Source organism: Nerophis lumbriciformis, linkage group LG35 (genome assembly GCF_033978685.3).
Source record: "Nerophis lumbriciformis linkage group LG35, RoL_Nlum_v2.1, whole genome shotgun sequence".
Classification (NCBI taxonomy): Eukaryota; Metazoa; Chordata; class Actinopteri; order Syngnathiformes; family Syngnathidae; genus Nerophis; species Nerophis lumbriciformis.
The window spans coordinates 19,417,812-19,433,116 of record NC_084582.2 but is presented as its reverse complement, the minus strand read 5'-3'; the positions used below and the strand labels follow the sequence as shown (position 1 = coordinate 19,433,116).

The following is a 15,305-nucleotide window of genomic DNA, read 5'->3' as shown; positions in this document are numbered from 1 at the left end:
CTTATGTGAAAAAATTACTATTTAATAAATTTTTCACCATTGACCATTATGCAAAAAAAATAAAAAAAATAAAATCCACAGCTATTTATTTACCTTTCCACTTTTATTATTGTGCTGTAAAGGGTTGTAGTTCAACTAACAACCAGAAAGATAAACACATAACAAATTAAATATAAACTGTCACAAAATTGGTAAATCCTAGAAAATGTATATATATATATATATATATATATATATATATATATATATATATATATATAAATATATATATATATATATATATATATGCACACATACTGTACACAGGCATATATACATACACTCATATATACATACACTCATATATACATACACGCATATATATATATATATATATATATGTATATATATATATATATATATGTATATATATATATGTACACACACACACACACGCACACACACACACACACACACACATATACATATGTATATACATATATACACATAAATATACAGGGTCTCCCCTAGACTGCCAAGATACCTTAGCAGTATACAGTATACGTATACGTGTGTGTGTAGAGTGGCCGTGCCAACAATCGGAGGGTTGCTGGTTACTGGGGTTCAATCCCCACCTTCAACCATCCTAGTCACGGCCGTTGTGTCCTTGGGCAGCACACTTCACCCCTTGCTCCTGATGGCTGCTGGTTAGCGCCTTGCATGGCAGCTCCCGCCATCAGTGTGTGAATGTGTGTGTGAATGGGTGAAGGTGGAAATACTGTCAAAGCGCTTTGAGTACCGGTACCTTGAAGGTAGAAAAGCGCTATACAAGTATAACCCATTTATCATTAATTTATACATACATATATATATATATATATATATATATATATATATATATATATATATATATATATATATATATATATATATTAGGGCTGCAACTAACAACTAATTTGATAATCGATTAATTTGTCGATTATTACTTCGATTAATCGATTAATAATCCGATAAAAGAGACAAACTACATTTCTATCCTTTCCAGTATCTTATTGGGGGGGGGAAACAGCATACTGGCACCATACTTATTTTGATTATTGTTTCTCAGTTGTTTGTAAATGTTGCAGTTTATAAATAAAGGTTTATTAAAAAAAATAAAATAAAAATAAAAATAAAAGTAGCCTCTGCGCATGCGCATAGCATAGATCCAACAAATTGATGACTAAATTAATCGGCAACTATTTTTATAATCGATTTTAATTGATTAGTTGTTGTAGCCCTAATATATATATACACACAGGGTTTCCCCTTAATGAAATTGAATGTGGCGGACCGCCATGGCATTTTTATTACCGCCACACCTTGAAAATAAGTTGGGGTATTTTTTTTTTACTTGAAAACAAATCAAAGTAATATAATATATTGTAGCCCCTGGAAGAAATCACACAAAGTCCGAAACTATTATTAACTTTATTACCAATCTAATGATAACAAATGGCGCAATTCCAACAAGTTTACCTCCCGTGTACACACTTTCGCCTCCGTGAGTTCGCGCTTACCTGCCGGACACACAACAACACTTCCTCATTCTACGCCAATCACCTTTCAGGCATTGACGGTGTGTTTGCAAACATGGGAAAAACATAAAACATTACCACCAGCAGGTCGTTATAGTTTGAATGGATATATATAGCCTATTTGACCACCGAAAAAATACTCTGATTACCGAAAACAGTGCTGCCAAACCTGGATATAAACAAGGCGCACGCCATTGTCTAGAGCGTTGTTAGCATGTCTGCGATGTGGACGTAACACGATATACCCGTGGACAGCGATGTGCAAAATGTGCAAATATTCAGGGGACAGTGGCGGCTTTTAATAAGAAAAAATTCAATTGGAGCAGCGCAAAGCAAGTATGATGTCATGCTTGCTGTAGCTCACCTCTTTGGTCAGGGACATCGAGGGACAGAAGTAAATAGTCTCTAAAGACGACTACATTTTATAATAACACCAGAAGATCAGATTTGTTGCTAGTAGTTTTAAATTTTAAAAAAAAGTCATTAGAAGTCTCGAGAATGACACTTGAAAAATTCTCAAAGTATATTGCACAATAACCAACAACAATTGAAAACATGGCAAAACGATATAAAAATATACCTTAATTAATAATAACAGATTTGTTTTTAAATGTATGTGTACTTGTTTTAGCCTTTTTATCCAATCCAATCGACTTTATTTATATAGCACATTTTAGAAAATGTAAGTTTCACAAAAGTGAAAAAAAATGTTTTAAGAAAATCATATCATCATAGCAGATTATGCAAATTATTCGAAGTCATGGTAACCGTGCCCATAATCACACTCTTGGCCATGCCCCCACCACCACAGGTATCTTGGCAGTCATGGGAAACCTTAAATATATATATATATATATATATATATATATATACATATATATACATACACACACATATACATACATACAAACCCCATTTCCATATGAGTTGGGAAATTGTGTTAGATGTAAATATAAACGGAATACAATGATTTGCAAATCATTTTCAACCCATATTCAGTTGAATATGCTACAAAGACAACATATTTGATGTTCAAACTGATAAACTTTTTTTTTTTTGCAAATAATCATTAACTTTAGAATTTGATGCCAGCAACACGTGACAAAGAAGTTGGGAAAGGTGGCAATAAATACTGATAAAGTTGAGGAATGCTCATCAAACACTTATTTGGAACATCCCACAGGTGTGCAGGCTAATTGGGAACAGGTGGGTGCCATGATTGGGTATAAAAATAGCTTCCCAAAAAATGCTCAGTCTTTCACAAGAAAGGATGGGGCGAGGTACACCCCTTTGTCCACAACTGTGTGAGCAAATAGTCAAACAGTTTAAGCACAACATTTCTCAAAGTGCAATTGCAAGAAATTTAGGGACTTCAACATCTACGGTCCATAATATCATCAAAAGGTTCAGAGAATCTGGAGAAATCACTCCACGTAAGCGGCATGGCCGGAAACCAACATTGAATGACCGTGACCTTCGATCCCTCAGACGGCACTGTATCAAAAACCGACATCAATCTCTAAAGGATATCACCACATGGGCTCAGGAACACTTCAGAAAACCACTGTCACTAAATACAGTTCGTCACTACATCTGTAAGTGTAAGTTAAAGCTCTACTATGCAAAGCGAAAGCCATTTATCAACAACATACAAAAACGCACATTTCAAATTGTTTTTGGAAATATTCAACATCGTGTCATCAGGACCAAAAGGGAAGCGAACCATCCAGACTGTTATCGACGCAAAGTTCAAAAGCCAGCATCTGTGATGGTATGGGGGTGCATTAGTGCCCAAGGCATGGGTAACTTACACATCTGTGAAGGCACCATTAATGCTGAAAGGTACATACAGGTTTTGGAACAGCATATGCTGCCATCTAAGCGCCGTCTTTTTCATGGACGCCCCTGCTTATTTCAGCAAGACAATGGCAAGCCACATTCAGCACGTGTTACAACAGCGTGGCTTCGTAAAAAAAGAGTGTGGGTACTTTCCTGGCCCGCCTGCAGTACAGACCTGTCTCCCATCGAAAATGTGTGGCGCATTATGAAGCGTAAAATATGACAGCGGAGACCTCGGACTGTTGAACGACTGAAGCTCTACATAAAACAAGAATGGGAAAGAATTACACTTTCAAAGCTTCAACAATTAGTTTTCTCAGTTCCCAATCGTTTAATGAGTGTTGTTAAAAGAAAAGGTGATGTAACAAAGTGGTGAACATGCCCTTTCCCAACTACTTTGGCACATGTTGCAGCCATGAAATTCTAAGTTACCATATTTTTCGGACTATAAGTCGCAGTTTTTTTCATAGTTTGGCCGAGCTCCAGTGCGATTTATATATGTTTTTTTTCCTTCTTTATTATGCATTTTCGGCAGGTGCGACTTATACTCCGGTGCGACTTATACTCCGAAAAATACGGTAATTATTATTAGCAAAAAAATAAAGTTTATGAGTTTGAACATCAAATATCTTGTCTTTGTAGTGCATTCAATTAAATATGGGTTGAAAAGGATTTGCAAATCATTGTATTCAGTTTATATTTACATCTAACACAATTTCCCAACTCATATGGAAACGGGGTTTGTACATACATACATACATACATACATACATACATACATACATACATTCCATTTCACAGTAAAAAAAAAGATCCAATAATTAAATGAAAAAGTAATGGAAAATAGGGAATTACTACTAATTTGTATCCCTGCGGTCATTACTGTCCACAAATACTTTCAAATTCTTGAAATTGGGCGCAACAGGTTAGACCAAGTGTCAACCATCTCTTCTTTGTTTTGGTGCAAAGCACTTTGTGTTGCCAATTGCCTGTGCATTAAAAGTGCGAGTTTGGTTGATTGAAGCATGCAGCAAAAGTTTGTCGTCAATTTCTAAGGATTTTACGAACCTAAAACCGCTATTAAAAATGTAAAACATACTCATTTTTGTGGATGAACAAAACAAAACTTAAAATAATGTTGATTATGTTATTTTGTGACATTCAAATTGAACAGACTAATAATACTTCAATTACATAAATTTAATACATAAAAAATACGTAATAACATCCCCAACAAATGGTCATAATTATTGCAGCAATACAGAACATAGAAAACATGCAAAATGTGACTTTTTTTTAATATTGATGCTCGTAACTATGAGGGTTTGTGAATACAATTTTGCTTTTTGTAACCGTCATTAGTGCAAAATGATGACTCAGAATCAAAATCAGAAATACTTTATTAATCCCTGAGGGGAAATTAAGACTGCTGTGTTGTTGTTGTGGAAACTAGCTATCCTAGCGCTGCAGGACTAGCGGTGTTATGAGGGTTGCTGTTGGCGTTTTGAGATTAGTAATATGATTAAAAAGAGTGTCGGATTCAGTGAGCTTCTATCAAAATTCTAAATTATTTATAAGACCTCACTTTGCAGGTGGCTGAGACTTCTTCTTTTTCCGGTGTGGGTACCACTGCTTCTGTCTGCACTGGTGCAAATTATTGCACCAGGTTTTGGTGCCCATTCTTACTAATTACAAAAGTTTTCACTTTCCTTTTCTTTGATGCACTGCCATCAGTAGAGTCTGGGACATAATGAAGGGCAACAAGTTAATTAAAAGACTAAAAGTGATGCCCTTCCTCAGTGTAGTGACCCGCGACTACGTATCCTTTCGCCTTACGCACTGGTTGTTTTTCTTTCTGTACAGCATTAATAATAGATGGGAGTGTGTCGTAACCATTAAATGTCATAACGCGAAATGTAAAACAAGAACTGCTTGTATACTGTACAATAATACAAATATAAACCTTTGCTCCTCTCAAAGTATTTTACAAATAACACTTGCTAACCTAAGAGCATCTTAGAGATGAGAATGAACAAACGGAAAGAGGGAAGGGAAAGGAGTGTTCTGGCAATGTCAGGAAAGGCATGAGATAGGGACAAAGGCCAGCGAGAAGAGAAAGAGAGGGGTGGGACGTAGCGAGCTGCCACTGCATTCCGACACGTCACATTCCTGTTCACATCTGGCTGCAATACACACGCACCCTGTTACTGACAATCCTTTGCTCTCTTTCACAGACACGCAAGATGTAAAGGTCTGTGACCCGCCTATACACAGGCGCGCACATACGACAGACATAATAACACAGACATACCTGCTACACCTATATTTCAACATGACCAGTTTCATCCCATCCCATCCCATCCCATCCATCCATCACATTTGAAATTCAACACTTTCTTTATGCTTTGCTTAAACGACTGCCCGTTCTTCAATATCACCAGGTCTCTGTCCATCAGAATCCCAGCAGTCGCAGTCAAAAAGCGACCCTACTTCCTCTATGATTCAGCAATGTTGCGTGTTCCCATGTGCTTCCGCCCTCTACAACTGAAATCTGATCCCACTATTTGCAAGCATACACACATGTGCTCACACACACAGGAACAGGAAGCACAGGGAAGACTGCATGGGTTGATGTGTGTGGTCCGCCTGCGAGCATGTATGTCTCTCTAGAGAAGGAAAGCCAGTAGAGGGGGCCGCTGAGGGAGCGAACTTAGATGTTGAGAGACAGGTGGACAGGCCAGTGGTCATAGACTGACTGTCTCCGCTCAGGGCAATGTCCTGGCAGGTGGGAACGTCTGTCAAAAATCAAGCAGCATGTGCGCTACTGTTGTAAATATAGGCACACTCTGTGGCAAATGTAGCTTGAAAGGCGGCTGGTGTTTCCGTGTGATCCTTTGCGTAAGTGTGTTTGCTTACTGTCAAAGTGACCGTGCCTCTGTCGGAAGGTGGACTGTAGATTGGTGCTAAGCCTGGAGACAGGAGCTTTGATCTCATAGTGACTCTGCTGGCTCAGCTTCTCCTCCATCTCCACCGTGCAGCAGGAGTAACCCTGCGGACAAACTTTGAGGGACGCTGCTGAAAGAGATGAGAAAGGAAGTATGTAAGAACAAGACCTTGAATCACACTATTATTGAATCAGCAAAATTCTCACACACTTTGGTGTCAAAAGTCCATATGGGTGTTTTTATTTATTTCTTCTTTAAGATAAATGTCTCAATTTCATGTCAAAGCAACAAGTGGCATTGAAGGCACTAACCAGGCAAAACCTCTTAGGCAATTATGTTTTAGAAAAGAAAATACCTTACAATATTTCAGTGTTTGGTGGTGGGTTGCAAGGTTCTACATGACCTCATCAAATGTGCATAACTTGCCATGACACGTGTGCATTTAATGGCAAGACAGTTTGTTTTTGATTACCGAGTAAATACATGGTGTAAAAACCACTTCAAAGTTCCTGTCTTTCACTTTTAATGCGTATCGCATGGGTATTCGGAGATGAGTCACTATATATGCCGCCAACTAACAGCTACCACCAAACTTATTTGTGTCAGTTCAAAAAAGGAATGTATGGGGAACACTGCAATTTTTTCATTAAAAATACCATGCAATAACCCCATCAACTAGAAATTAAGTGCAACACTTAACTCATAAAAGATGAGAATCCAGCCACGATTCAAAGGTGAGAGGATTAGCTCTGTACGGTAATGGAGTCCAGCTAAGTGCATGTTGATGCAAATTAACTTCAAATTGTCACTCTTCACCTAAACCCACAAATCACCAAGAAATTGATTTTAAATAAATATAAATTCCATGGTGAATCAAGTCTTAGCATCAAGGAAGGAAGCAAATGTTATTGCTATTTTTGAAGTGATCCTGAAAAGACGTACATTATCTGGGGAACAACTGCCAATGTCAATCGAGTCTATTGACACCTCTGCGAATCATTCACTTCTCATAACACATGTGTAACTTTGACACATCAGAAACTGTCACGTGTACATTTTCACAATAATTACGAAGAAGCAGCAAGGGAAAAAATAATGCAAAGTTGCAGTTGTAATGATGTTTTGTTTCAAATGGTGGCTGCTGGCCTTTAGGAGAACACAGGGCTTCTTTCACGCCAGGTATGCAACAACACTGGTTAGTTTTCCACAACTAGAGTTGTGTGTGCACAGGGTCGTGCAACTTGCATAACTCGCATGTCAAGGGTAAGAGCTTTCATTCCAAAAAAAACAACAAAAACATATTGAGAGCTTTGCAATCGCACAGTAATTAAATCATCTTATTTCACATTCTTGCTATTCTCCATTGTGCAAGTCATACTGTAAGTGTTAACTAAATTGAACTGTCTATTAATCTCGTTCAGTGGTCTGCAACACACAGCTCTGGAGCTGCATGCGGCTTTTCTGCCTGCTTGTTGTGGCCCCCTCAGATTTGTTTTAACCCAGAAGTGAGAAACGTTTGCATTCTTAAAAAAAGAGTTCTACAATTTCGGACTGTGAAGCCGTGAATGCACACAGGCTGGGTTCTGAGGTGCAAAGAAAGCAAGAAAAAGAGACTGACAGCATGTGTGTTCAGTTCCGCTTCTTGTGTGTGGAAACCCCTTGGGTTATCAAACCATGAATACTTGCCAAAAAAAAAATAAGAAAAGGAAACAGTTTAATTTCACAGATTGCTTTTCCTGTAAAACAAAAAATTAAAAAGATGAACACTTTTGAAAGTTTTTAAGTTTTATACTATTTTCTTTAGTGGAAGAGGCGGCAAAATGTCTCTTTTGATAGTCAAGGTTGCAGACCCCTGATCTAGCAACTGTTTTAAAAATACTGAAAATAAGGAATTATGTAATAATAGGAATAAGTACTAGTACAAAGTAGCAGAATAGAGTCAGAAGTGACTCACAGACAATTGTTTAAAAGGTAGCGTCCAACAGAAGGATGCACCCTGGCATCATAAATTGAACTCTGTCTGGGATCAAGTCCATATAGGCCTCCAGTGACTTCTCTCATAGTCTTTTCCCCAAACTCATCAGTCTCCAGCCCTTGCCCACCCCAGCAGACCCCCTCCTGTACACACATTGAAATGCGCAAGCAGAGTTGGCCGCCCCAACTTAAACATATTCACACATCACATCACTGCTCAACACATGGCTCTTTGTACCGGTATGATTGGAGGCACTGGGAGCACAGGGTACACACACACTCTGAACTCTTAGGTCTAACTGCCATCCAGGCCCTCCACCCTCCTGCAGGGGCCACACGGCACAGCAGTACAATCAAAAGAGCTATATCCACATGGAAAATAGCCCTACTTACCAAAGTACACAAATACAAGTGAGATGGCCGATATTTCACAGGAATGTCTATACAAATGTCGTATTGTTAGCTTGAATACACTCTGAAACCTCGAGATTCTTAGCTCATGCATACTTTGGAGGCCAATTTCTTGGCTTCCTGGTAGAACATACTCCAGACTGAGGCACAACAAAGTGAGAGCCAATTGAAGTCAGCGTTATGCTCAATTTTGTGTTTTAGTGTTACTTATTCACCGCTAGCTTGGCCATTCAATTCCCGCCAGTAACTGACATAAATGTAGTCTTTGTCTGATGAGAGAACTTCATGTTTCTTTAAGAGGCCTCTTGACTGTCCAAGTCCAAAAAGACGCAACGTCAGGCTGTAACTCTGAAGGAGAAAACAGCCATTTATGGTGGTCAAAACAAGGGAACAGCACCTTGTAAACAAACATGTGACTGTGTGTCATGGCATTCATCAACACTCCACTACTTCTCTGGCTTTCCTTTGTGGGGAGACCACCATCCCCTTTAAATGGCTCATAAAATAAGTCACTTCCCTTTGACATTGTCCTGCCTCTTAAACACTGGTCTCAGAGGAAGGATGGTGGGGGAGGTGAAAACGCCTTACAGACAAAAAACAGATTAGACACCTCGCCGGCCCCTCTGCCTGCCATCATTTGCCCCTGAACCAGACAGACATCAGGGTGAAGCCCCCCACCCACCCACGGCCTGCATGCCTTCCGCCTCGACCACCACCACCACCCTGCAGGCTTAACCAGCAAGGTCAGGGGTTAACAGCCACTCATCTGAGAAAGGTCCTGTCCTCTGACCACCCCCTTGTCCACCAGCCTGCACATCCACTACACACAGTAACCCACCTTTCAAACCTCAATCATCCAATAATAATGCCACTACCATGCATTCTTCCAGACATACTGGTAATTAAGAGCCGTAAATGTCGCAAACACATGCAAGAGAGTATAAATAGAAAAGCCTAGTGGTCAATGCAGTAAATCTAAAGTCATGATGTCTCTCAAAGATTATTTTTGTACTCTCCTGAACTCAGGATATTTCTAAAACTATTTAGCAGAGCCGTAGAGGAGGCCATAGTGTAAATGCTTGTTGACTGTTTGCTTGCTTTTATCGCTGCTTGGAGCCTTGTGGTCTGATGCAATCTTCAGAACTTCCACACAGTCAACATTTGTAAATGATTAAATGATACACACTGGACTTTGCCTATGAATTATGTACATATTAATTCAGACTACAAAGAATGTTTGTAATGTAAAACTGTGGAAACATGCTAAAAGCTAACACTTAAATTTCAACATATGATGTATGACTATAAAATGACTGGTATGTGAAATATAGCACCAAACTTGGTGAAATAAGTGACATGACACGTGAACACAAAGGCTGACTGTCAATTAACATCAGGTGCTCCTTGCTCTAACATGCATAGGATAGTGCTGACAGTCAAGTGAGCGTTACTGCAGCCCTGCAGCCATAACATTCCTCCAAATCTCAATTTACAGAGTAATTTTCCCCGGATTTCCACGTCCTGTGGTGCACAATCCCATGAACCAAACCTGTTGACTTCTGAAGACTTTGCAGTGCTGCTTTTGAAGACGTGAAGATTTAATTCATAAGCATGTCATCATAAAGATGTGTGCGCTGCCAGCAGAGTTAAGATTGAGTTTAGCTCAGTAAAGATTTAGGAAACGAAGCGTCATTTTAAGGAGGTAAATAGTCAGCAATTGGCCTCACAAAATCATTTTCTTAGATTATTTCTTGTTCCAGAATGTTAACAAATCATCCAGTTCTTTCTCTGTATCCTTTATTCTCCTAGTGTGGTCTACATCTGTGGGTGGATATTTTGTAAAACTTTAGTCACTAAAATATGTTACAATTGGCATCCAGTCAGTGATTTATGACTGGAGTCATTATTCTGCCCACAAAAACAACTTGCTTTTAAAGCCACCATCTCAAAAGCAGCTTTCTTTAACGATAACTTCGGAAAAGCCATCATTCCATATTTGTTAAGATGTGTCACTTTGAAATTAAATTCAAACATCTGTTGGCCCTGTGATGAGTTGGCGACTTGTCCAGGGTGTACCCCGCCTTCCGCCCGAGTGGAGCTGCGATAAGCTCCAGCAGCCCCCGCAACTCTGAGAGGGACAAGCAGTAGAAAATGGATGGATGGATGGATCTTGCTATGAGCAAAATAATAGATGCCTTAAAGGGCCCTTGATTGTGCAGGGCTCAAAGGGACTCTCCCCTTATACTAAACTTTGGAGATATTAAAAAAAAAACTTGTTGTCGGAAATGTTGGAAGCAGGAGCCAAACCCATTCTTAATACCATTTAGTGTGACTATAGTATTTGGTGAAGTTCAATACATTATTTCCACAGCATATTGCAAAGAATCCTTTCACTATGTGAGATGAGGACTTTAGTCTCTACTTTACAACCTTTTGGAGTAGCCGCAGGAGGGGGGAAGGTTACAAACCCCCACATATTCACATCAAGCAGCCACACGGTCCAACCGCAGTCTCTTGCTCGAGGGCACCATGCCAGTCATAGCTGAAGGAGGTAATATGCCTCTTGTTCACTTTCCCTATCCAGATTTTTTTTTACCAGTCTTCGATGTCAAAGCTGCCCAAAACACAACTTTACATTTTACTTTACACACACACTTTCTGTCCTTGCTGCGGGTTCTACCTTTTAGATGTTACAAGAAACGAGGGCTTCATTGAATGACTACTAGTCAACTAATCATCCTACCAACCAGGGTTGTACGGTATACCGGTACTAATAAAGTACCGCGATACTAATTGATTGAAATCGGTCCTTCAACAATGGCTATTTTTTCGGAATCAAAATACATATTCATAGATTACATATAGTCTATTATTTTTGACTATTGACAAGTGATGCACCCAAAATTTGGTCGTCTTAAATAGACTTTTCTCACCAAAACCGGATGTGCCACTTTCACTGGCAACTGCGTCTTTCCCGGCGCACACGAGTGGCGTAGCTCGCCCAAAGCTGACGAAAAACTCACATACGGGTCACTTTTAGGTCGCATTGCGTTTAGACTGAAGTCACATTTGAAAAGATCAGATTCCAATCGGATTCCAATTCCTACCTCCTGATGTGGCCTAAATCTGATGCCAAAAGATCAGATTTGAAGCACTTTGGAGTGTTTAGACTGGCAAAAAAAATCAGATCTGTGTCACTTGAGGGCAAAAAAAATCAGATTTGATGTGCAATGGAAACGGGGCCTTAGAAATGTGCTAACAATAAGCACAAGATGATTACTTCATGAATAAATACTGATTGTGTTAATTGTGGTGCTAATTAGGCTGCTACTAAAATAAAACGATTAAACGTTTGTTAATTTAAATGCAAGGACAAGCAAATGCTGATCAGAACAAACTCATGTTTCAACCACAGAATGCAGGTTGAATACAATAGATCGCCATTCCTCTTGATCTTGTGTCGTTCTGACACATTTGCAGCAGTTGAGTTTGGTCTAGTCTTTGATGTTGGCGGTCCACGTTGCTCTGGGCCTCCCTCTTATTCTCTTTCCATCTATTTTGCTTTCTATCAGCTGTCTTTGTATGCCATCTTTCTGATTATATGGCCAAAATATTTTAGTTTCCATGTTTTAATTGTGTTTAGTAGTAGTTTATTAAACTATCAATGTTTTATATAAACAAAGGACAGTTAAAATAGGATTATGAGTCATTGTTCATCTAAACGGGAATATAACAAGATTATAACAATCAGCATCCTAGACAGCAGACATTGTACGGTAAGGAATGTTTTATTATGTTTGTTGGCTCTCATAATGTCTGCAGTGAGTTTTAATTAGTGATGTAGTTGGAAAAAAAGAAAACGTTGTGATTCCTAAAATTATCAAAATACGGAAATATAAAAAATTATGAATGTGCCCGTTGTCATGTCTTTCATAATGATAAGCAAAATCCCAAAAAAGTGCAGTTCCCCTTTCAAAATTGGCAACCACAAATCATGCAGCATTTAATACAATGTCAATAAAGGTTTGTATTCTATTCTAGATTATGGAAGGCTATTTGTAATATGTAAAATAATTGTAAACTGTTCTTTGAGTGCAATAAGAAAACATGTGTTTAATGCACCTTTTAATTGCAATTCCAATCTTTTAAAATTGTTCTAGGAGTGCAATAAGAAACATGTTTAATCATAAGTTTTATCATAAGATTTTCTGTTAAAATTAAGTCAATGACATTTTTTTGGGGTCCCCTTTATTTTGAAAAATATTTAAAAATACTGAAATACATAACGATATACATTTTGGTGCCAAAATATTGGTGTCGGGACAACTCTAGGTGGGACAAACGTGCAAATGTAACTATGTAGTAGCTTACGTGCCCGAACGTAAACTATGCAGTGACGTAGCAAGTGATGTCTCAATTCCAGGGTAAGATAACAAAGCTGAACACTTTGTTTCTTATCATTTGGCAAGGTGATAAACTGTAAGTAGGTTAGATATAATTACTGAATATGATTAAAATCAACAGTACGATTACTGATTCAGTGTCAATATTTGAGCCAATGCCCTATTCCAAAGGCTCGCTACCTTGAAAAAAAAGGTAAAATTGATGGAACTGATCCATATGATCATGTCCAATGGACAAGAGGTTAGAGTAAGATGCCACCATTGTCAAAGCCAAACTTGTCTAAAACTGAGCAGTTTTTATATCCATCCAATTTTTATTTTCCACTGGTAAAGAATTTCCAAATGCAAAGTCTTCTAAAGCACATTGTTATGTATTCGAGATGAAGTGAGGGTGCCCTGCCTCATTTCATAAGCAGTTTTCCCTGAAAAAATAGGCCCATTATTACTTTTAAATACTTTTGAACGCTGTGCTACTTCTCTGACAATAATGCTAATTTATTTGTGTGCTTACTCGTGGCAACAAGTAAACAGACAACATGCTTTTTTCCAAAATACTGTACGTTGTTTGCAGCTCGCAGCTAGCTTAGCTATTGCTAACAGCCTACTAAATACCAAAGTACCTGTGAAACTGAATTAAACATGCTTTGATACAAACTTGCCAGGGTGAAAATGCCATGAATACACAACATGTACCAGGTGATGGCTTTAAAAGTGAAATTTGATCGACTAACGGCTCCTATCCAGGCTTTTTACTGTCTCTTTATTAGCTCTCTATCTTGAGTTCCTTGGCTTTGCTTTCACACTGGAAATAAGGAAAAATCTCACCAAATCTTTTATTTTTCCTGAAGCGGTAATGACGATTGTGGCAGTTAATGATGCCGCACGTCCGCGCCATGTTGTAAACTTGTTAAAGAACAAAACTTTAGCACAGAGTCTTGCATTCAGCCATGTAAATAAGCTATTCATAGGCCCGCAAGATCCACAATGCATTGCATTTACTACGTCACACTTTCAAGCCCTATAGGGAGACAATGTTAACAGCATTATGTTGCAAGTGGACACCATTATTAGAAACTGAGCTGTTCATATGGAGATAATCAGGGCATGGCAAAACTTCTACCTACTTTGTCTCCACATGTCAGCTTCTTACAAAAATAGTGTAATGACAAGTTTATAGCCATAGAGCCAAACCAATAATGGGTTTCAGCCCTCATGAGGAGAGTTTAAAGGAGCAAGAATGTGCTGGAAGGGGACACCTCAATCCGCCTCAAGTATATTGACAAAGCCAGGGTATCAGTGCCAATGCTTGTCCCTTTCTCTGCTTTTGTTAAAGGTCGCAACAACTACTCGCCAAGCATTAATTAATCTAGAGATGAGTGGCTAAAAATGTGGCTTCAGACTTACACGTACCATGACAGATATTAATGATAAGATCTTAAATTAGTGTGAAATTAGCTTCCTGTCTTTATCTGGCATTGAGCAGGAAATTCCATAAAAAAGCTGCAGACTTGCTGACCTGTGTGGGGAACTAATTTTAGTGCACTGATCTAGCTGTCACATGACTCCATACATTACTAGTTAGCATGTCAAGAATAAAACAAAAGGCAGGGCCTTTATGTTTTGTATAAAAAGGTTTGCACCAACTATAAGATAAGTCAGGAAACGTGTTGATTGGTCCAAATGTTAATACAAAACAACAAATACATGAAACATATGTGACATCCATTTGGAGTAAGTAAGCCTTTCAAAACAGGGCATACTTCCATACAAATGTCCTTAATGTATTATCCTTGCAATGAAGGGATTTGTCTTTCCATCCACTCTTGCTATTTGAAGATTCATGTAGTGTCTGTAACTAATGACGGGCTTATTATAAGTTGTCAGACGATCAGCAGCAGACTGATCCATGGCTATGACTAAGCTCTGTTCCGACCTGGTATCAACTTATGTTCTGAGTGATACAATCACGAGTAGACCGCTTTAAACTAAAGTTACTTGAGAATGCCTTGAAGACATCTTAGACAAAAGACAACTGTTACTACCGAGATGCAAATCGACCACACAACTTAGGTACATTAGTCGGCAAATATGTTGTTTAGGGGTGTGACAGTACGTGTACTCATAGTTTAGGGGTGTAACAGTACATACATTCGTAATCAGATTTTTTAGGGCGAAAC

The 15,305-nt window shown here is 38.6% G+C and overlaps 1 protein-coding gene across 2 annotated transcripts in view; it reads right to left on the bottom strand.

Annotated features, from left to right (window-relative positions):
* Window positions 1-15,305, bottom strand: part of gpc4 (glypican 4) — a 70,183-nt gene that overhangs the window by 20,378 nt on the left and 34,500 nt on the right. The window contains exon 2 of one of the 2 annotated variants that reach the window (XM_061928114.2): window positions 6,312-6,467. In XM_061928114.2, coding sequence (XP_061784098.1) covers window positions 6,312-6,467 — 156 coding nt within the window. Of the gene's footprint in view, window positions 1-6,311; window positions 6,471-15,305 lie in introns of both variants that reach the window. The other variant, XM_061928113.2, reaches the window with a different exon arrangement.